The sequence below is a fragment of the Jatropha curcas genome, chromosome 5 (genome assembly GCF_041381405.1).
Source record: "Jatropha curcas cultivar XTBG-Jc1 chromosome 5, XTBG_Jcur_1.0, whole genome shotgun sequence".
NCBI classification, from domain to species: Eukaryota; Viridiplantae; Streptophyta; class Magnoliopsida; order Malpighiales; family Euphorbiaceae; genus Jatropha; species Jatropha curcas.
Window position 1 is genome coordinate 21,296,421 of NC_143155.1, and position 18,578 is coordinate 21,314,998.

Consider the following 18,578-nt stretch of genomic DNA (forward strand, 5'->3'; position numbering starts at 1 on the left):
ATCGCAGTCCTACCTTGGCAGTGAAGAATCAAACACCAGAGGAAGCGTGGAGTGGAGTCAAACCTTCGATTGAGTATTTTAGAGTGTTTGGGTGCATTTCTCATGTTCACATTCCAGATAATAAAAGAACCAAGCTGGATAGCAAAAGTTTATGTTGTGTTTTGCTGGGAATCAGTGAAGAATCAAAAGCTTATCGTCTTTATGATCCAATTTCCCAACGGATCATCATAAGCAGAGATGTTGTATTTGAAGAAGACAAACAATGGGAATGGGAAAAGCAGCATGAACAATCCATTGTTTGCGACTTGGAATGGGAAGATGATGAGGTGCAAGAGAATAATGATCAAGAACCAGGTTTTGTACCTGAACAAGTCAAATCTGACGATAATGATGCGGAGGTAACCATGTCTCTTAATTCTTCTAACTCTGATTCTAGTTCTTCAAATTCATCTGCTACTTCTAATCTTGAAAGAACTAGAATGCCACCAGTTTGGATGAAAGATTATGAGACAGGTGAAGGACTTTCTGAAGGGGAAGCTGATATGGTTCTATTTGCAAATACTGATCCTATTCATTTTGAAGATGCTGTAAAAAATGAAAAATGGAGGCAAGCTATGGATGTGGAGATGGAAGCCATAAAAAAAAAACGGCACATGGGGGTTGACAGATTTGCCAGCAGGAGGAAAATCAATTGGAGTAAAATGGGTCTATAAGACAAAATTTGATGAGAATGGAGAGGTCAATAAATATAAAGCCCGATTGGTGGTGAAAGGGTATGCTCAACAACATGGAGTGGACTATGATGAGGTGTTTGCCCCTGTAGCACGCATGGAGACAATTCGGCTGGTGATTGCACTCGCAGCTCAAAAGGGGTGGCCTATTTACCAGTTCGACGTGAAATCTGCCTTTTTACACGGTGAATTAACTGAAAATGTGTTTGTGGAATAACCTTGTGGTTATGTGCAGAAGGGAGAAGAATATAAAGTTTATAAACTCAAAAAGGCTTTGTACGGGCTTAAACAAGCACCACGAGCCTAATACAGCAAACTAGAATCATATTTTGTGAAAGAGGGTTTTGACAAGTGTGATTATGAGCATACTTTATTCACCAAAACAGCAAAGAATGGAAAAAATATTGATCATCAGTTCGTATGTCGACGATCTTTTTTTTACTGGAAATGATGAATTGATGTTTGCAGATTTTAAAAGGTCCATGAAAATTCAGTTTGATATGATAGATCTTAGGAGAATGAAATATTTTCTTGGTTTGGAAATTTTCCAAAATTCAGATGGAATTTTTCTTAGTCAAAGAAAATATGCCTTGGAGGTTCTGCAGAAATTTGGAATGCATAACAGTACTGTTGTTTATAATCCCATTGTTCCAGGTGTTAAGCTTGTTAAAGATGAAAGTGGAGCTACGGTTGACAAGACATACTACAAACAAATAGTGGGTAGTCTTATGTATCTCACCGCAACTCAGCCGGCCTGCGAAAAGGGTGCTTAGATATCTGAAGGGAACTACAAATTTGGGGATTTTCTACAAGAAGGGGGAGATAATGAGCTGGTTGCTTATGTAGACAGTGATTATGCCGGAGATTTGGAGGATAGGAAGAGCACTTCAGGCTATGTTTTTCTTTTTAGCTCAGGAGCAGTGTCCTGGTCTTCGAAAAAATAGCCAGTAGTTAGTTTATCCACTACAGAGGCGGAATTTATTTCAGCTGCTTCATGTGCATGCCAAGCTGTATGGTTGACAAGAAGTTTGAAGAAGCTGGATCCTAAGCAAGACAAGTCAGTTATGATTCATTGCGACAATAATTCTGTCATTAAGCTTTCAAAAAAACCAGTGATGCATGGACGAAGCAAGTATATAGATGTTCGGTTTCATTTTCTGCGAGAGCTTACTAAAGCTGGCACTGTTGAATTGGTGTACTGTGCTTCACAAGAACAGCTGGCTGATATCATGACCAAGGCTCTCAAATTGGATGCCTTTTTGAAGTTGCGAGCTTTATTGGGCATATGTTCAAAGGAATCAGTTATAAACTGATTGCTTAAGGCATTCAGTTTAAGGGAGGAATTGTTAGTCTTTATTTTAGTCAAATAAATCCCTATTTGTTGGGAATATTTGATTTGTTTTGTTTGTTAACATCTTCCAGATTTTTGGCGTTTCTGTTAACTAATTTTCTGCATTTCAGTTCTGTAAAGCTATATAAATAGCTATGCTGTGTCAAGTTAACAACATCATCAGATTCTTCTCATAATTCTTTCCTCTTTCTTTCTTAATCTTCTTTAATTTAACAGTTTTTGCGTCCTTTTTGCCTTTGGGAATTCGGATCTATGAGTCTCCTCCTTTCTTTCTGGCCTTGATCATGATTTCGTTGATGCAGCTTATTTAGGTTTTATTGTAGATAGTTTATTTTTAATCTCTCTCTATTGTACCCAAAAAAAAAAAAATCCCTTTCATTCTTTGAATTTGGAAAATCGGAAACAATGGATAAGAACGAAAGGCTTCCATAATTAATTTCAAAGGAATATGATTGAAACCTGATTACAATAGTATGGTGCAATTCAAGCACCCATTTAACATAACATCCAAGCTTTTATTATCAGACCAAAACTAGATAATCTATATTTGGTCTGAACAGGAAATTAAAAAAAAAAAAAAAAAAAAGAAACAGAAAAAGCATAAGATACAACCATAGCCCACATGCTTCAAATTTGGAAATTACATGGAATTAGTAGGCATTAGGATTTGCCAACAGGTACTGTTCAATGGCCTGAACCATTCCTGCGAGCTTTTGTTTGTCAGAGTCAACGCGTCCTTGAAGGAGCGCAGCATTATTACCCTTTGGATAGGTTTTGAAACTAACATGGACAACAGATCCTCCATCACCTGAACCCTCTATTTCTATTCCAACTGTGACTTTCTCTATTCCATCAATCGATGGTTCTCCTTCGTATATACTGTATTCGTATACATAGTTCTGTGGGTCATATTTGTCTACTTTATGTTTGAACGACTTCAATTCGTTACCTGCATGCATTAAAACAAAGAACTCTGGTTAATTACAACTCAAGAACTAATAAATTAACACCTAATTTATTTATAAAATGATTACCTTCGTGGAGTGTAGTCTTCTTAATAGTTCCAATCCCTCCATTTCCTTGAACAGTCTCGATGCTCTTAACGACCCCTGGAAGGATTTTAGGAACAAGATTGTCGGCATCGGTAACGAGACCCTTAAACGCCTTGGCTGCAGGGATTGGAGAAGCAATCTTGCGTTCAAAGACAGTAACAGCCATCTTAATGTTTGGTGTTTGGAAACTAAAAGATCGAAGAAAGAAATTTGTTGTGTGTAATGAGATGTCGAAGCTCAATGCTGAAGCTGCTAGTTATAGGCTGAGCTACGGGACTCTGCTACTCGTTTAGATGTGTTAGAATAATATTATTTTACAAATATCTAGACACTAGATGCGTATATGACCACTCACTAAAAAAATAACATATTTACAAAAAAAAAAATGAGATAATCCTAAAATGGTAAAAGTATTAAATTTGTTTAATTAGAGGTGTAAACGAAACAAGTCGGCTCGCTAATTATTCGAGCTCGACTCAAAAAGAGTTTAAAAAAACTCAAAATCAAGACAGCTCATTTAGCAAACGAGTCGAGTTCAAGCCTAATAATGGTTAGCTCGAAAGTTCGTCTAAGTTTTATCAAATTTTTATACATACTTACATAATATTTTTATAAGGTAATTGAGCCTCAAATCGAACTCAGATTTAAAATTTTTCAAATTGAACTCAAGTTTTAAATAGAGCTTTCATCGAACTCGAGTTTAAAATTTCAAATTTATTCATTTTCAAGCGAGTTAAATTCTATCGGGCGGAACTTCAAGCTTGAGAAATTCGAACTCTAACTCCATTTATTTATGCCCCTGCTTATCTATATTGCATGCATGGATAGAACAAAATGTTTTTCTTTATTCCTTCTTTATTTCTTTATTCCAAAATAGTCATTCTTCTTTTAAAAAATATTTCATGAATTTGTTTTTACCCAGAGAAGGAGTCCAAACAATTATCCTTTTTTCTAAAAAAAAGAAATATGCCGTTTCTAGAGTAGATATATGACATGTGTGGTTGAGAATAATTAAAGTGACATATTTTTATTTTATTCTGTTAATAGAAATACTGATATGTGACGCGTGGACGTGACATCTCGAATCCAAAGATAGGAAAGAAGAGGACCAAAGATTTTCACTTCATTTTCCCTTTTGTTCTTTTCTTTACCGGGTGTTGCCCACTTCTCAAATTTTATTTCCCAAAAAGAAATATCTTCCCTTTTACTATGCTATATTTATTCTATACCCTTTGTATGTGATCAATAACCATTACTTCAATTTAATGATTTTCTTTTAAAAATAATATTAAATTAACGGTAATATAATTAAATTATTTAATAATTTATTATAATTTAAATAAATTTAATAACTTTTTTAAGACATATAAAATTTTAAGTATTTTATTACTCCTTGAAAGTATAAATGTGATAATTATTTTAGAATAAACTATTTTCTTAAACGTGACAAGTATTATGAAAATAACATAATACGAAAGAAATAAGACAAAAGCAGTTTTACTATTAACGGGTGAAATGAGATAATAAACATTCTCCTCGAGTTTGAGTCGTAAGTATTAAGCGTTTCAAAATTTAATAGGAAATGATTTGTCTTTTCGTGATCTATTCGGCATAAATACATATTAATCCGGCCGCGACTAGTGGGCTAGGCATAACCACGGTTCGATTCCAAATCGGAATCGAATCAGTCAAAACTGGAATCAAACTATGATAACGGTTCAAGGTTTCAAATCGTAATTGAAACTGGCGGATTAAGGTTCATTTGCAGTTTCTTATATTTGAAAATTAAACCTGGTGGTTCCGATTTGAAACCGTAAAAAAAAAAAAAGAAAAGAAAATATCACACTTCACACTTCACACGTGATTTTTAATTGTTAAATTAATTTTATTTTTCATCATTAAATGCAGTAACTTTACTATCATCTTAAAATTTATTAATACAAATATAACATATAAATTATAGTTGAAAAATAGAAAAAAAAAATGCTCCTCATTTAAATATTTTTAATTTAAATCTTTTCCCACATATATTTTTACATATAAATTAAATAATATTTATTTAAATTTATTTTTGACTCTTAAATAAAACAAAAAATAATTTTCTCTCTTACAATGGTAAAAAAAAGGCAATTTGAAGGGTATTTTTTTGAAATAAAAATTTATATTGTATTTTTTTTTTTACTCTTAATTTAGATAGAAAGACGTTTTACCCCTTTGTAACAGTATTACCTGAAGTATATATTTTGAAATAAAAATTTTATATTATGATATTTTTTATTAATTGTTAAATAAAATTAAAAGACATTTTTATCCTTTATAACAGTAAAAACAAAATATTTGAAGGGCATTTTTATGAAGAAAAATTTATATGTAACTATAAATACTTTAATAATCTTCCTTTTCTTCACAATATCAATTCTTTTTCTCTAAACTCCATTGAATTTCTCCTAATATAAATAAGTACAAATCATTTTTTTTGCATGTCTCTCAATTTAAATTTATAGAAATTAAATACTAGTAGAGAATTTTAAATTTATGTTTTTGTGTAGTTATAATTTTTTCATAAATTTTAAAACTACTAACTTACTCTTTTAATCTTTTTTTAATTTAATACTATTATTTGTTATTAATTTTCTTGTTTAGTTAAAAAAACTAAAAAGGTAAAAAAAAATTATTTAAATTCGAATTGAAACTAACATTTTTAAAATCGTCTAAAAACTATTCGGGTCTAATTTCATTTTTTTTTGAAATTGAAATCGGAGGAGGAATGTGTTCATGCTTATAGTGGGCCTTGTATTTTGAATTTTTTCTCCTAAAAAAAGGCAAACACATTTTTCAAAAAATAATAATTTCTTTGTTTTGTTTTGCGCAAGTCACATCGATTTACATGCACCGGAAAATTTTATAATTAAAGTATAAAATCATTAAAAGATTTATACGGATTAAAAAAGTATTTAATTTTCTCCATAAATTATAAAAAATAAAAGATAATTTGACTAAATTATATTTTAGATATATTTGGCAACAGTATTTTAAATACCTTTTAGCGTCTTGACCAGTCAAAATATTAAATGCTATTCTTTTATAGTGTTTAATAACATAGTGTTTGAATTAGTTTTTAAAGGTTATAGTAGCGTTTTATAAAATGTTAACCCTGTAACATTTAGCTTTTAACGTTTCATGAAAAGTTAATAAAACAGTTGAACTCTACTAAAATAGCTAAAATATTTAATTTCACTGAAAAGACCATTTATCTCAAAACCAAAGATAACTTGTGAAAATAATTATTATATTTAATTTAATAAAGGTAGCGTGGAAAAATATCATTTATTATTACTTAAAATATTTAAAACAACTTATATTGTGGGATATAATTTTAAAATAATTTATATTTTGAGACAGAGAGAGTAATTTTTCTTGATTCATTGACACATGGGAAATGATAATTTTACCTTAGCGATAATTTAGTGAATTTTATGCAATTTTATATCATTACAAAACTGGATATATTCGGATTTTAATCTAATTGCAATCTTAAAGCTCAAAAGCAAGATTTTATTATTATTATTTTTTTTTTTTTGAAAAGAAGAAGCTTACTCGGCTAATATTATTGGAATCAAAAGTAATCAAGAGAATTTATGTTGATTAAATAATTTCAAGAGAATTTATATTCGCAATTAAAGATCATTTATAAGGGTTCGTTTGGCTTTCATAATTTAAGGGCTTTATAAGAATTGAAACTAATTAAATTTATTTTATGTAACATAATTATCTTATTTTTTGGTCTTTTTTATTAAAATACAATTAATTGCAAGCCTAAAAAATTAAAAAGATTGATAATAAAATCATGCCTAAATAAATAACTTAATTAAATCAAGGCCTAAGAAGCACATACCAAAATTGTAAGGTATTTAGGCATCAATTACATATATAATGATATTTAGGCATCAATTACTATATAGAATTCGTGATTTCTGTATCTATAGAGAAATTATAATCATTTTACACATGTTAAGGAAACCTATTGCAATAGGTTTCTTTAACCGGTTAATTATTTAATTTAATTTATTAGTTTTATTTTTATTTTTTCCATAGAGCTGTATATGTTGTCGTCTTCTATTGTTTTCGTTCCCTGTTTCGTCTTCGTTCCTTCTCTAATTTGCATAGCTTTTGCAATTTCAAAAGGAGACAGATAAACATCAATCCAATAACAAAGCACTAAAAAATGAAGTAAATTGAATCCTCTTCTTGGTCCTCTTCTCGACTGATAGAGACTTATTTATCAATTTCAGATGGTGCCATGATATATTGTTTTTTGTTTTGAATTTAGTTTTTAATTTATGGTGAATAGAAATGACTATCCACTTAGCAATTCTTATGAAAATTATAATTTTTTACGGTTTGTAATATGAGTTTTTTTATTTTGAAATTGGTTTTTGGTTTTGCTAAGAAATTTTTCTTTGTTCATGGCTAATAAGGCCCGTTATATAATTTTTTTATGTGGACTTCTAGTCTTGAGTTGGGATTTCTTGGTTATATTCATACTTAATTATCATGTACCGTTACATTCTAACCAAGAATTTATCGTAGATTTTTTGTGTGAATATAGTTGTCGTATGACTATAGTTTTGAAGAGTTAATGAAGGGATAAAAAAAAAAAACCGGCAGTACTATATAACCATTCTTGACTCCTATCCTTTTGAGATGCTTTGAATAGAACTAGTCCTTCCGATGCCATCCTGTCCCTGGTAACTGGGAATTATGGGCAACGAATCATGCAAGTTGCAAGGTACATTGGCCAAGGTTTCATGATTACTTTATCTCATGCAAATCGTCTACCTGTAAGGAAAGGGGATAATATAGTGTCCCGTAAGTATAAGAGTTAAGTTAAGCAAATAGTAATTCTTTCTCTGGCTCAGTTTTACTATGCTACTAATATTTTTACTTGCTTTGCTATGTGCCCAAGCCTGGTTGAGGAAGAGTTAGGGGGCGTAAAACAAAAAAAGATCCGGGCCGGACATACTATATGGAAAGACTAAACCATTTATGAAAAAAAAAGAATAGAAAAAAAGAAAGAAGAAAAAGTGAGAGGCATTCTATTTCGACAAAAGACCCACACCTAAATTGTCCTGTGACTAGAGTTTTGAAGAGTTAATTTTTTTATTAAAATGTTTAACCGGTGACAAGTTACTGTTTATAATATAATCAGATGGTTCTTATTAAATAATTATAATTGAAATCTGAAGGTACAAAATAATTTCTGCATTGATACAAAATAACTTGCAAAGAATTTGACCGCAGTAAAATTACTTGCAATAAAAGAACTGGTGTACAATCTTCTACATTTATAAAACTTAACTCCATTAATTAATTAAATGATCTATTTTTCTTGCTTTCTGTTTAACTTAATTACGGAGGACTTTATTTGTTCTCAGCCATCAGAAGCCATGAAAGCAGTTTCTATGTCAGTCGACATTCCTCGCTAACATTGCAAGAAATGCATGTATAACCTGAGCCCTCAACTCTGTTTTTCTCTGCTAACATTGCAAGAAATCATTGTGATCTTCGAAAAGAGAATGTATATGAAACTGATGTGCTATGCTGAAAATATGTGGATAAAGAAAAAAAAAAAAGAAGCAAAAAGAAAATACATGGACAAAGAGTGAAAGGAAAATTGAAGTTTGAAGTAAGACAACCTTAATCCTTGCTTATACAACATAACAAAGCTCAATAATTAATGAAGGGAGATTAGGATATGGGTTTATATTTTTGATTCATTGGAAGGTTCAACGGGCTAAAATAATATTGTGTATAGATTGTGTGCTACACAGTAAAAGAGCTGTCCGCTTAACTCACTAAATTAGTGAAAATTTTTATAAAAAAATAACTCAAATTCGAGATTTTTCATCTTTCATATAAGTGAAAGACCGACCAAATCATGACTTGTTCACAAAAGTTTCTCCTAATTTGGGACATTGATAGCCGGTTTCAAACTTGAAAAATCCGCCACATAATGATCCATATGGTCTCTTAAAATAACACCCATCCCAAAGATATTGAGTGCTATTCAATGAAATATCATCATTACATTTAAAGAAGGTAAATGGAGGAGAAGACCATTTTACACATACCATAGAGGTTTTGAGGCTGTCCGGACTGTGAGAGACCATATTTGCTTGCTGCCACTTTACCAAGAATTGCCGAGCATGTCTAATAATTTGAAGTCAAATCTCCTGTTTCTATTAATAAAACTTGTTAATTTTCCCTATCAAAAAAAAAAAAAAAAAATATTGAAGTCAAATCTGAACTGTTTCACAAAAAAAATTAGTGTCTTTTACGGAATCTTAATAAAATATATTTTATTTTGTAATCATTCACTAAATCATTACCTTTTATAAAAATAAATAAAAAAAAAAAAACTTAGTTTCAAAATAGTGATAACATTTACAAAATTTCAAAAAAAAAAATATTATTATTATTTTTTTTTTGTATAAGAGGAGAAGCTAAAAGCTAAGATACATAGACATCTTAAAATATTTCATATATCTCTTCTTATACCCGTGTCGAATATAGACACTTTTCAAACATTTTTGGACATGTGTTAAACACTTAAAAAAAATAATATCCTATTATTTTATTTTATTAAATTTGGACATTTAAGAATACTTCTGGATATACTGTAAAGATATTTAAAAATTAAAATGTGGAATATGATTGGGGAATAATTTGATTTCTTTTAAAAAAGTTGAAATTTTCCAAATATCAGAATTTATATATAGGATCAGACCAAACCTAAGTCTACACCCAAGATAATTGTAACATGATTCCAAACTTTATCATATTTCATATATTATAATTTTTAATGATATAAATAAATTATTTAATTTATGGATTTTAATAATATTTTCTATTAATTATAAAATAAAATAATAAATTTTACTCATATTTTCATTTCAATTTTTTTCTCTTTAAATTTTAGACACTTTAAAAATAATATCCTATTATTCATTTTATTTTATTAATTTTAGATATTTAAGGATACTTCTAAAGATATTATAAAGACACATTTGAAAATTAAAATGTGGAATATCGTAGGGGAATAATTTGATTTCTTTTAAAAAAGTTGAAAATTTTTAAATTATCAATTTATCTCTAAAAAAGATAAAAATGTTATGGTTTTCAATGGTGATATTAATTTTGAGAATTTAATTAATTATATTGAGATAATAAATTAATTATTTTTTATTTTATATTTATAATTTAGTATAAATGATTATTTCTTTATTTAAATTATTTATAAATTATAGTTATTTTGTGTGATGTGTATGCTAAGCGTGTCATGTCCAACTTTTTTTTAAAATTACTATATCTGTTGTCTGTGTCGTGTCATGTACCGTGTTCGTGTCTATACAACTCAGGCTAAAAGCTAATAAACAAGCTTTAGAGTAGGTTTAGAGTAGGAAACACCACTCATATCGTGAATTAACCAACTAGAAATTAATCTGAGGAGGAGGAACTTGAATAGTATGGGTACCCAAAGTATAGGAACTTGCCACCTTTGTGAAGAAATCTGCATCGAAATTTGCTTCTCTATGAATATGGGTGATAGAACAAATCTAATATAATTCTAGAATGCAATTAATTAATGGTAGTTACAAGTTGTTTGTTTCCTCCAGCAGCTTGAACGTTATCTTTAACCATGTGAACCACCGTTTCACTATCACATTTCACTATATTTAACCATGTGAAAATCCCCACTTACTTTGACCAACTAGAAAATCATCTGGAATAGTATATTTTGGGATTTGCTTCACAAATAGAGTGGTTATATGAAAAGAAAGCAAATCCATATATAAGTTTTTTTACCAATCCCTAAATTTTATAACTAATAAAACGGATGGTTCCTTACCTATCGTTAATGGAAATGCTTTTGGTGGAGGCCTAATCCGTGAAAGTTATGGAGCTTGGATTGCTGGTTTTACAATTAATATTGGATGTACTACAGTTTTGGGAGCTGAGCTTTGGGCTCTCTTCACCGGTTTGCAACTTGCTTTGAGTTCAAACCACTCTAACCTTATTATTCAATGTGATAATTTAATGGTGATGCAGTTGGTGAATAGTTTTCTTAGCCCTCTAGTTGTTTTCGGATCATTGGTTTTCCATATCAAAAATCTTATGGTGCAATTTGGGTCCCAGGTTTCCCTCGTATTTTTTGGGAAGCTAATAACTGGTGCTGATTGGTTGTCCAAGTTTTTGTTAGTCTTTTTTTCAGTCAAATAAATCCATATTTGTTTGGGATACTTGATTTGTTTTGTTTGTTAACATCTTCCAGATTTTTGGTGTTTCTGTTAACTAATTTTCTGCATTTCAGTTCTGTAAAGCTATATAAATAGCTATTCTGTGTCAAGTTAATAACATCATCAGATTCTTCTCATAATTCTTTCCTCTTTCTTTCTTAATCTTCTTTAATTTAACATTTGGTATCAGATCCCTTAGGGGGTTAGAAGTAGCAGTCTTCTATAAGTGTCTTTCTTCTTTTCTGTGATTCAAATATGACAACTAAATCTTCTTTTGTTCAACCAGCAATACCCAAATTTGATGGGCATTATGATCATTGGGCGATGCTCATGGAAAATTTCTTACGCTCAAAAGAGTATTGGCACTTGGTAGAAGATGGAGTTCCTGCAACAGCAGAAGGAGTATCTTTGACAGACGCACAAAATAAAAGCTTTGAAGATCAGAAATTGAAAGACTTGAAAGCGAAGAATTTTCTATTTCAAGCATTGGATCGGTCAGTCCTGGAGAAAATCCTCAAAAAGGATACAGTAAAAGACATATAGGACTCTCTGAAGCAGAAATATCACGAAACAACTCGTGTTAAGCATGCACAGCTGCAAGCTCTTCGAAAAGACTTTGAAATTCTTCACATGAAGACTGGAGAAACTATGAATGAGTTTATTGCCCGAACTCTTACCATTGCTAATAAAATGAAAGCAAATGGTGAGGACAAGGGTGATGCTGTTGTGGTTGAAAAAATTCTAAGATCCATGACCCCCAAATTTAATTATGTTGTTTGTTTAATTGAAGAATCAAAGGACACAAGCATGCTAACTATTGATGAGCTACAAAGTAGTCTGCTTGTGCATGAACAACGCATGAATTCTCAGAATGAAGAAGAGCATGCTTTGAAAGTTTCACATGGAGATCATTCTGGAGGAAGAGGTCGCGGTAATAGTCGGGGTTGTGGACAAGGCAGAGGCAGACAGAGTTTTGACAAATCAACAATTGAGTGCTACCATTGTCACAACCTTAGGCACTTTCAATGGGAGTGTTCACAAAAAGAAAAGGAGGTGCATTTTGTTGAGGCGCAAGAAGAGATGTTGTTGATGGCATATTTGGAAACAAATATTGCCAATAAAGAAGATACTTGGTTTCTCGACTCAGGTTGCAGCAATCACATGTGAGGGAAGAAGGAGTATTTCTTTGATCTTGATGAAAGATTTAAAGATTTTGTGAAGCTAGGCAACAATTCTAGCTTGAATGTCAGAGGCAAAGGCAATACCAGGCTGCTAATGCATGAGATAGCACAGACCATCACAGGCGTATTTTATATACCAGATTTGAAGAATAATTTACTCAGTATTGGGCAACTTCAAGAAAAGGGTCTCTCTATCTAGTTTCAGCGTAATAAGTGCAAAGTGTACCATCCTGAAAAGGGGTTGATTATGGACACGGTATGTAACGTCCCATTTTTCTATTGAATCGAGTTGTTGCTTGAAGTCGAGTCGGGCTGATCTAAAACCCGGTTTGAGCCATTAGAGTCCAGAGTGGGATAGAATGGGATGTAATTGAAATCAGGAAAAGAAGTGGACTTACTTGAAGGAAACAAAAAGATCAAAGTATAAGGATTAGGACTTGCTTGCACTAAAGTATAAAGTTGAGGTATTGAGTTGTACCATTTTGACACTTGAGGTACCATTTGGTAATTTTCACATAAAAATCAATGATATTTTGGAGATGTACCCGTGAGTTCCATTTCATTTTCATTTCTTCATCCTTATCTTCATCTTCTTCCTCTACTTTCCTCTTCCACCTTCCTTTCTCCATCACTTTTAATGGTAATGAAGATTTTAATGGGAGTTAAGCATTCCATTCAACTTCTATTCTATCCAAGTAAGTAAACCTTCTTAAATTTCATAATTGAATCATTTGGTGATATTTTTAGAGTATTCATAAGAATTCTTATGTATAGGAGAGGTGAGCTCCAAGGTAGAAGAAAAAGGAAGCTAAAAAGAGGAGCTTAAGCTTTTTGGAGTGAAGGTGTGCTATCTCTTTTAGTTTAATTAATTTCCTTGCATGAGAATTTGTGTGGTGTGTTGATAATGAGAAGATATGTTGCTTAATGTTGAGTAAGAAGACTGGAAATGGTGAAAAAGCATGAGATGAAATGAATAAATGAAGTAGATATTGAGTTCATACTGAAACAGGTTTTGCTGGAAAAGTAACCAGTAACTTCACCATGATTTTGACCCTAGTTAATGATGGAACTAGGAAGTGGCAGAAGAGTTATTTGTTCCTCTATGTGTTAGCTTTCCATGGGTTTTTGAATCACCCAAATCGGAGTTGTAAATTGAGAGATATGACCAAAATAGTACAGACTATGCAGGCTGAAAAACACGATGCGCGCTCGCGAATTTCATGTCGAGCTCGCGAATTTGGCCTGTGAACTCTCTGACTCTCATTTTGCACTTCTCGCGCTCGCGAATTTGGCCTGTAAACTCTCTGACCCTCTTGTGTGCTTCTCGCGCTGGCGACTTTGCATGGCGCGCTCGCGAATTGTGTTTTGATGCTCTTTTGGACTTCATTTTCTATGCAATTGTATTCCTTTGCTCAACTTGTATGCCTCTAATCATTTTAAAACAAAAAGACAACATGAGAACATGTATCAAAACAACATGCAAGCATGCAAATGATGTGAAATGAGGTAAATAATATGGTGTATGAAGTTATGAATTCTATGCAATTGTATTCCTTTGATCAACTTGTATGCCTCTAATCATTTTAAAACAAAAAGACAACATGAGAACATGTATCAAAACAACATGCAAGCATGCAAATGATGTGAAATGAGGTAAATAATATGGTGTATGAAGTTATGAATTCTATGCAATTGTATTCCTTTGCTCAACTTGTATGCCTTCAATGATTTTAAAACAAAAAGACAACATGAACACATGCATAAACACAAAATGCAAGAATGCAAATGATGTGAAACTAACATGACACAAGTTGCCTGCTTGGCGAGGCTAGCAGCATACAGGTAAGCAGTATGGTTTATGAAATTACGAAGCAGTTAATTTCATGACACAAGCATGCAAATTAGGACGCAGTTACTATACTTTTGTTTTATATATTGACATACCACTAATATGCTCCATTGAGGTTAGGTAGAAACCACTTAGATAAGGCTATGTCGCGACATAGGATAGCAGATCTGCTCCCCATACAGTTTGGTACTCCGGCTACAGGCCGTTGAGTGGATATGATTATATAATGGCCATAGCAGCCCAGTCATACAGTATTCATACAGTTTCATACAGTTTTTCTTATCACGTTGGTTTCACTATAACCTTATGGAGCTATACAGTTATATTGACTACAAATTGCATAATCATACAGTATAATGAGCAGCAAGTATGATAATGAAAGTATCATGATATATGTGCTTACATTCCATAAGTACATGTTTATTTCTACATATGTATGTGCTTATATGTTTCTTTATTCGTTGCGATGTTCACTGAGTTTTAATAAAAGTTGTAGAATTCATACAGCATAAAGAACATCAGGTAAGATCATGAAAGTATAATGCTATATATGCTTACAAGTTCATTTATTTAATTCTTAAGGAGCCATACATTTATGAGATGTTATTAATCATAACTTATATGATGTGACTAAAAAGTGCATAAGTCATACAGCATAATGAACAGCAAGTAAGACAATGAAAATATACTGTTATGTATTCTTACTTATTCATTGATTCATTCATACAACATAATGAATAGCAGGTAAGATCATGATAGTATCATGATATGTGTGATTAAAGGTTCATGTAAAAGGAGTTATGAGATAATTAGAACTCACTTATTTATGTTATGGATTAGAAGTTTATTCTTCACTATAAAGATACATTTATGTTGAAATTTACTGCTTTTATGATTATCAATGCTTTTATGAAAATTGTCTTTTAAGTTAGTTGCCATCGCACTCTGTTAAGTATGTGAATTATGAGCACCACTGAGTTTTATACTCAGCGCGTCGATTTTTATCACGCGTAGGTTGAAGATCGTGGTTGCTACTTGAAGACTTGAAGAGTACTATCAAAACAGAAGTGATTAATTTGGTCATAGTAGATTGAGAGTTGTATAATTAAGAATTATGGCATGTATAATTATTACATTTGTTAGAGCTTATGTAATTGGAAATATAAGTGAAGCATGTAATTATTTTGGCGTCAGTAATTGGAGATACGAATAATACTTATGAAATGATTGAATATGAAATATTTTACAATAGTTGGTATGATTAGGTCAGGAAGACTTGATATATATAATGAATGCAATTAATTGCTGGATCTTAAATGCTATTGAGGATTTATACAATTATGAAAATATATATAAAGTGTTATTGTGTTATGATGATTATTTGGAGATGTTAGCAGTGTAGAGTTTAATTGGGAGTGTTTTGTATTCATATTTAGCATACAGGATGATATCAGCATAACAGGACATAAGTTCAACCAGATTGTAGCGTCTCGGCTCGGTTCATTCGGGTTAACGGGTGGACCGAGAAGGGATGTTACATGGTAATGGCTTCAAATTGAATGTTTGCTCTAAATGCTATATCTCAACCTATAGCATCAGCCTGTTTTAGCACAATTACAGAAGATAATGTACAGCTTTGGCATTGTCGTTATGGACACCTAAGCTTCAGTGGTCTGCAACTTCTCCAACAAAAAACAATGGTGCATGAGTTGCCACAAATGAAGGCTCCACTGAAATTGTGCAAAGACTGCTTGGTAGGGAAACAACAACGTGATCCATTTCCTAAAAAGAGTACTTGGAGAGCTTCACAAGTTCTGCAATTAGTTCATGCCGACATTTGCAGACCTATCAAGCCTGTTTCTAATAGCAACAAAAGGTATTTGCTCACCTTTATTGATGACTACAGCAGAAAATTAAGGGTCTATTTTCTAACTGAAAAGTCTGAAGCTTTTGCTGTTCTTAAAAAATTCAAGGCAAATGTTGAGAATGAGACAGATTTTTTTGTTAAAATTTTACGCACTGACAGAGGTGGAGAGTTTACATCACAGGAATTCAATGATTTTTGTGCTAATAATGGCATAAAAAGACAATTGACAGCTGCTTATACGACTCAGCAAAACGGCATTGCTGAACGCAAAAATCGAACCATTATGAATATGGTTCGCAGTATGCTTTCAGAGAAGAAAGTTCCAAATTATTTTTGGCCAGAAGCTGTTAATTGGACAGCACATGTTTTGAATCGCAGTCCTACCTTGGCGGTGAAGAATCAAACACCAGAGGAAGCGTGGAGTGGAGTCAAACCTTCGATTGAGTATTTTAGAGTGTTTGGGTGCATTTCTCATGTTCACATTCCAGATAATAAAAGAACCAAGCTGGATAGCAAAAGTTTATGTTGTGTTTTGCTGGGAATCAGTGAAGAATCAAAAGCTTATCGTCTTTATGATCCAATTTCCCAACGGATCATCATAAGCAGAGATGTTGTATTTGAAGAAGACAAACAATGGGAATGGGAAAAGCAGCATGAACAATCCATTGTTTGCGACTTGGAATGGGAAGATGATGAGGTGCAAGAGAATAATGATCAAGAACCAGGTTTTGTACCTGAACAAGTCAAATCTGACGATAATGATGCGGAGGTAACCATGTCTCTTAATTCTTCTAACTCTGATTCTAGTTCTTCAAATTCATCTGCTACTTCTAATCTTGAAAGAACTAGAATGCCACCAGTTTGGATGAAAGATTATGAGACAGGTGAAGGACTTTCTGAAGGGGAAGCTGATATGGTTCTATTTGCAAATACTGATCCTGTTCATTTTGAAGATGCTGTAAAAAATGAAAAATGGAGGCAAGCTATGGATGTGGAGATGGAAGCCATAAAAAAAAACGGCACATGGGGGTTGACAGATTTGCCGGCAGGAGGAAAATCAATTGGAGTAAAATGGGTCTATAAGACAAAATTTGATGAGAATGGAGAGGTCAATAAATATAAAGCCCGATTGGTGGTGAAAGGGTATGCTCAACAACATGGAGTGGACTATGATGAGGTGTTTGCCCCTGTAGCACGCATGGAGACAATTCGGCTGGTGATTGCACTCGCAGCTCAAAAGGGGTGGCCTATTTACCAGTTCGATGTGAAATCTGCTTTTTTACACGGTGAATTAACTGAAAATGTGTTTGTGGAATAGCCTTGTGGTTATGTGCAGAAGGGAGAAGAACATAAAGTTTATAAACTCAAAAAGGCTTTGTACGGGCTTAAACAAGCACCACGAGCCTAATACAGCAAAATAGAATCATATTTTGTGAAAGAGGGTTTTGACAAGTGTGATTATGAGCATACTTTATTCACCAAAACAGCAAAGAATGGAAAAAATATTGATCATCAGTTCATATGTCGATGATCTTGTTTTTACTGGAAATGATGTTTGCAGATTTTAAAAGGTCCATGAAAATTGAGTTTGATATGACAGATCTTGGGAGAATGAAATATTTTCTTGGTTTGGAAATTTTCCAAAATTCAGATGGAATTTTCCTTAGTCAAAGAAAATATGCCTTGGAGGTTCTGCAGAAATTTGGAATGCATAACAGTACTGCTGTTTATAATCCCATTGTTCCAGGTGTTAAGCTTGTTAAAGATGAAAGTGGAGCTACGGTTGACAAGACATACTACAAACAAATAGTGGGTAGTCTTATGTATCTCACCGCAACTCGGCCGGATATGATGTTTGCTGTAAGTCTTATAAGTAGATACATGGATAGTCCCACTCAACTTCATTTACAGGCTGCGAAAAGGGTGCTTAGATATCTGAAGGGAACTACAAATTTGGGGGTTTTCTACAAGAAGGGGGAGATAATGAGCTGGTTGCTTATGTAGGCAGTGATTATGCCGGAGATTTGGAGGATAGGAAGAGCACTTCAGGCTATGTTTTTCTTTTTAGCTCAGGAGCAGTGTCCTACTCTTCGAAAAAATAGCCAGTAGTTAGTTTATCCACTACAGAGGCGGAATTTATTTCAGCTGCTTCATGTGCATGCCAAGCTGTATGGTTGACAAGAAGTTTGAAGAAGCTGGATCCTAAGCAAGACAAGTCAGTTATGATTCGTTGCGACAATAATTATGTCA

At 32.5% G+C, this 18,578-nt stretch overlaps 1 protein-coding gene and 1 pseudogene across 1 annotated transcript; one reads left to right on the forward strand and one right to left on the reverse strand.

The window, feature by feature from the left end:
* Positions 1 to 2,732: 2,732 nt before the first annotated feature.
* On the reverse strand, positions 2,733 to 3,300 carry LOC105636701 (major allergen Pru ar 1-like). The gene is made up of 2 exons (NM_001308732.1): positions 3,117 to 3,300; positions 2,733 to 3,031 (listed from the first exon to the last, which is right to left on the reverse strand). The coding sequence occupies exons 1-2, from the start codon at positions 3,298 to 3,300 to the stop codon at positions 2,733 to 2,735; spliced, it is 483 nt and encodes a 160-aa protein (NP_001295661.1).
* Positions 3,301 to 11,686: 8,386 nt separating this feature from the next.
* On the forward strand, positions 11,687 to 12,598 carry LOC149496382 (uncharacterized; annotated as a pseudogene).
* Positions 12,599 to 18,578: the final 5,980 nt, after the last annotated feature.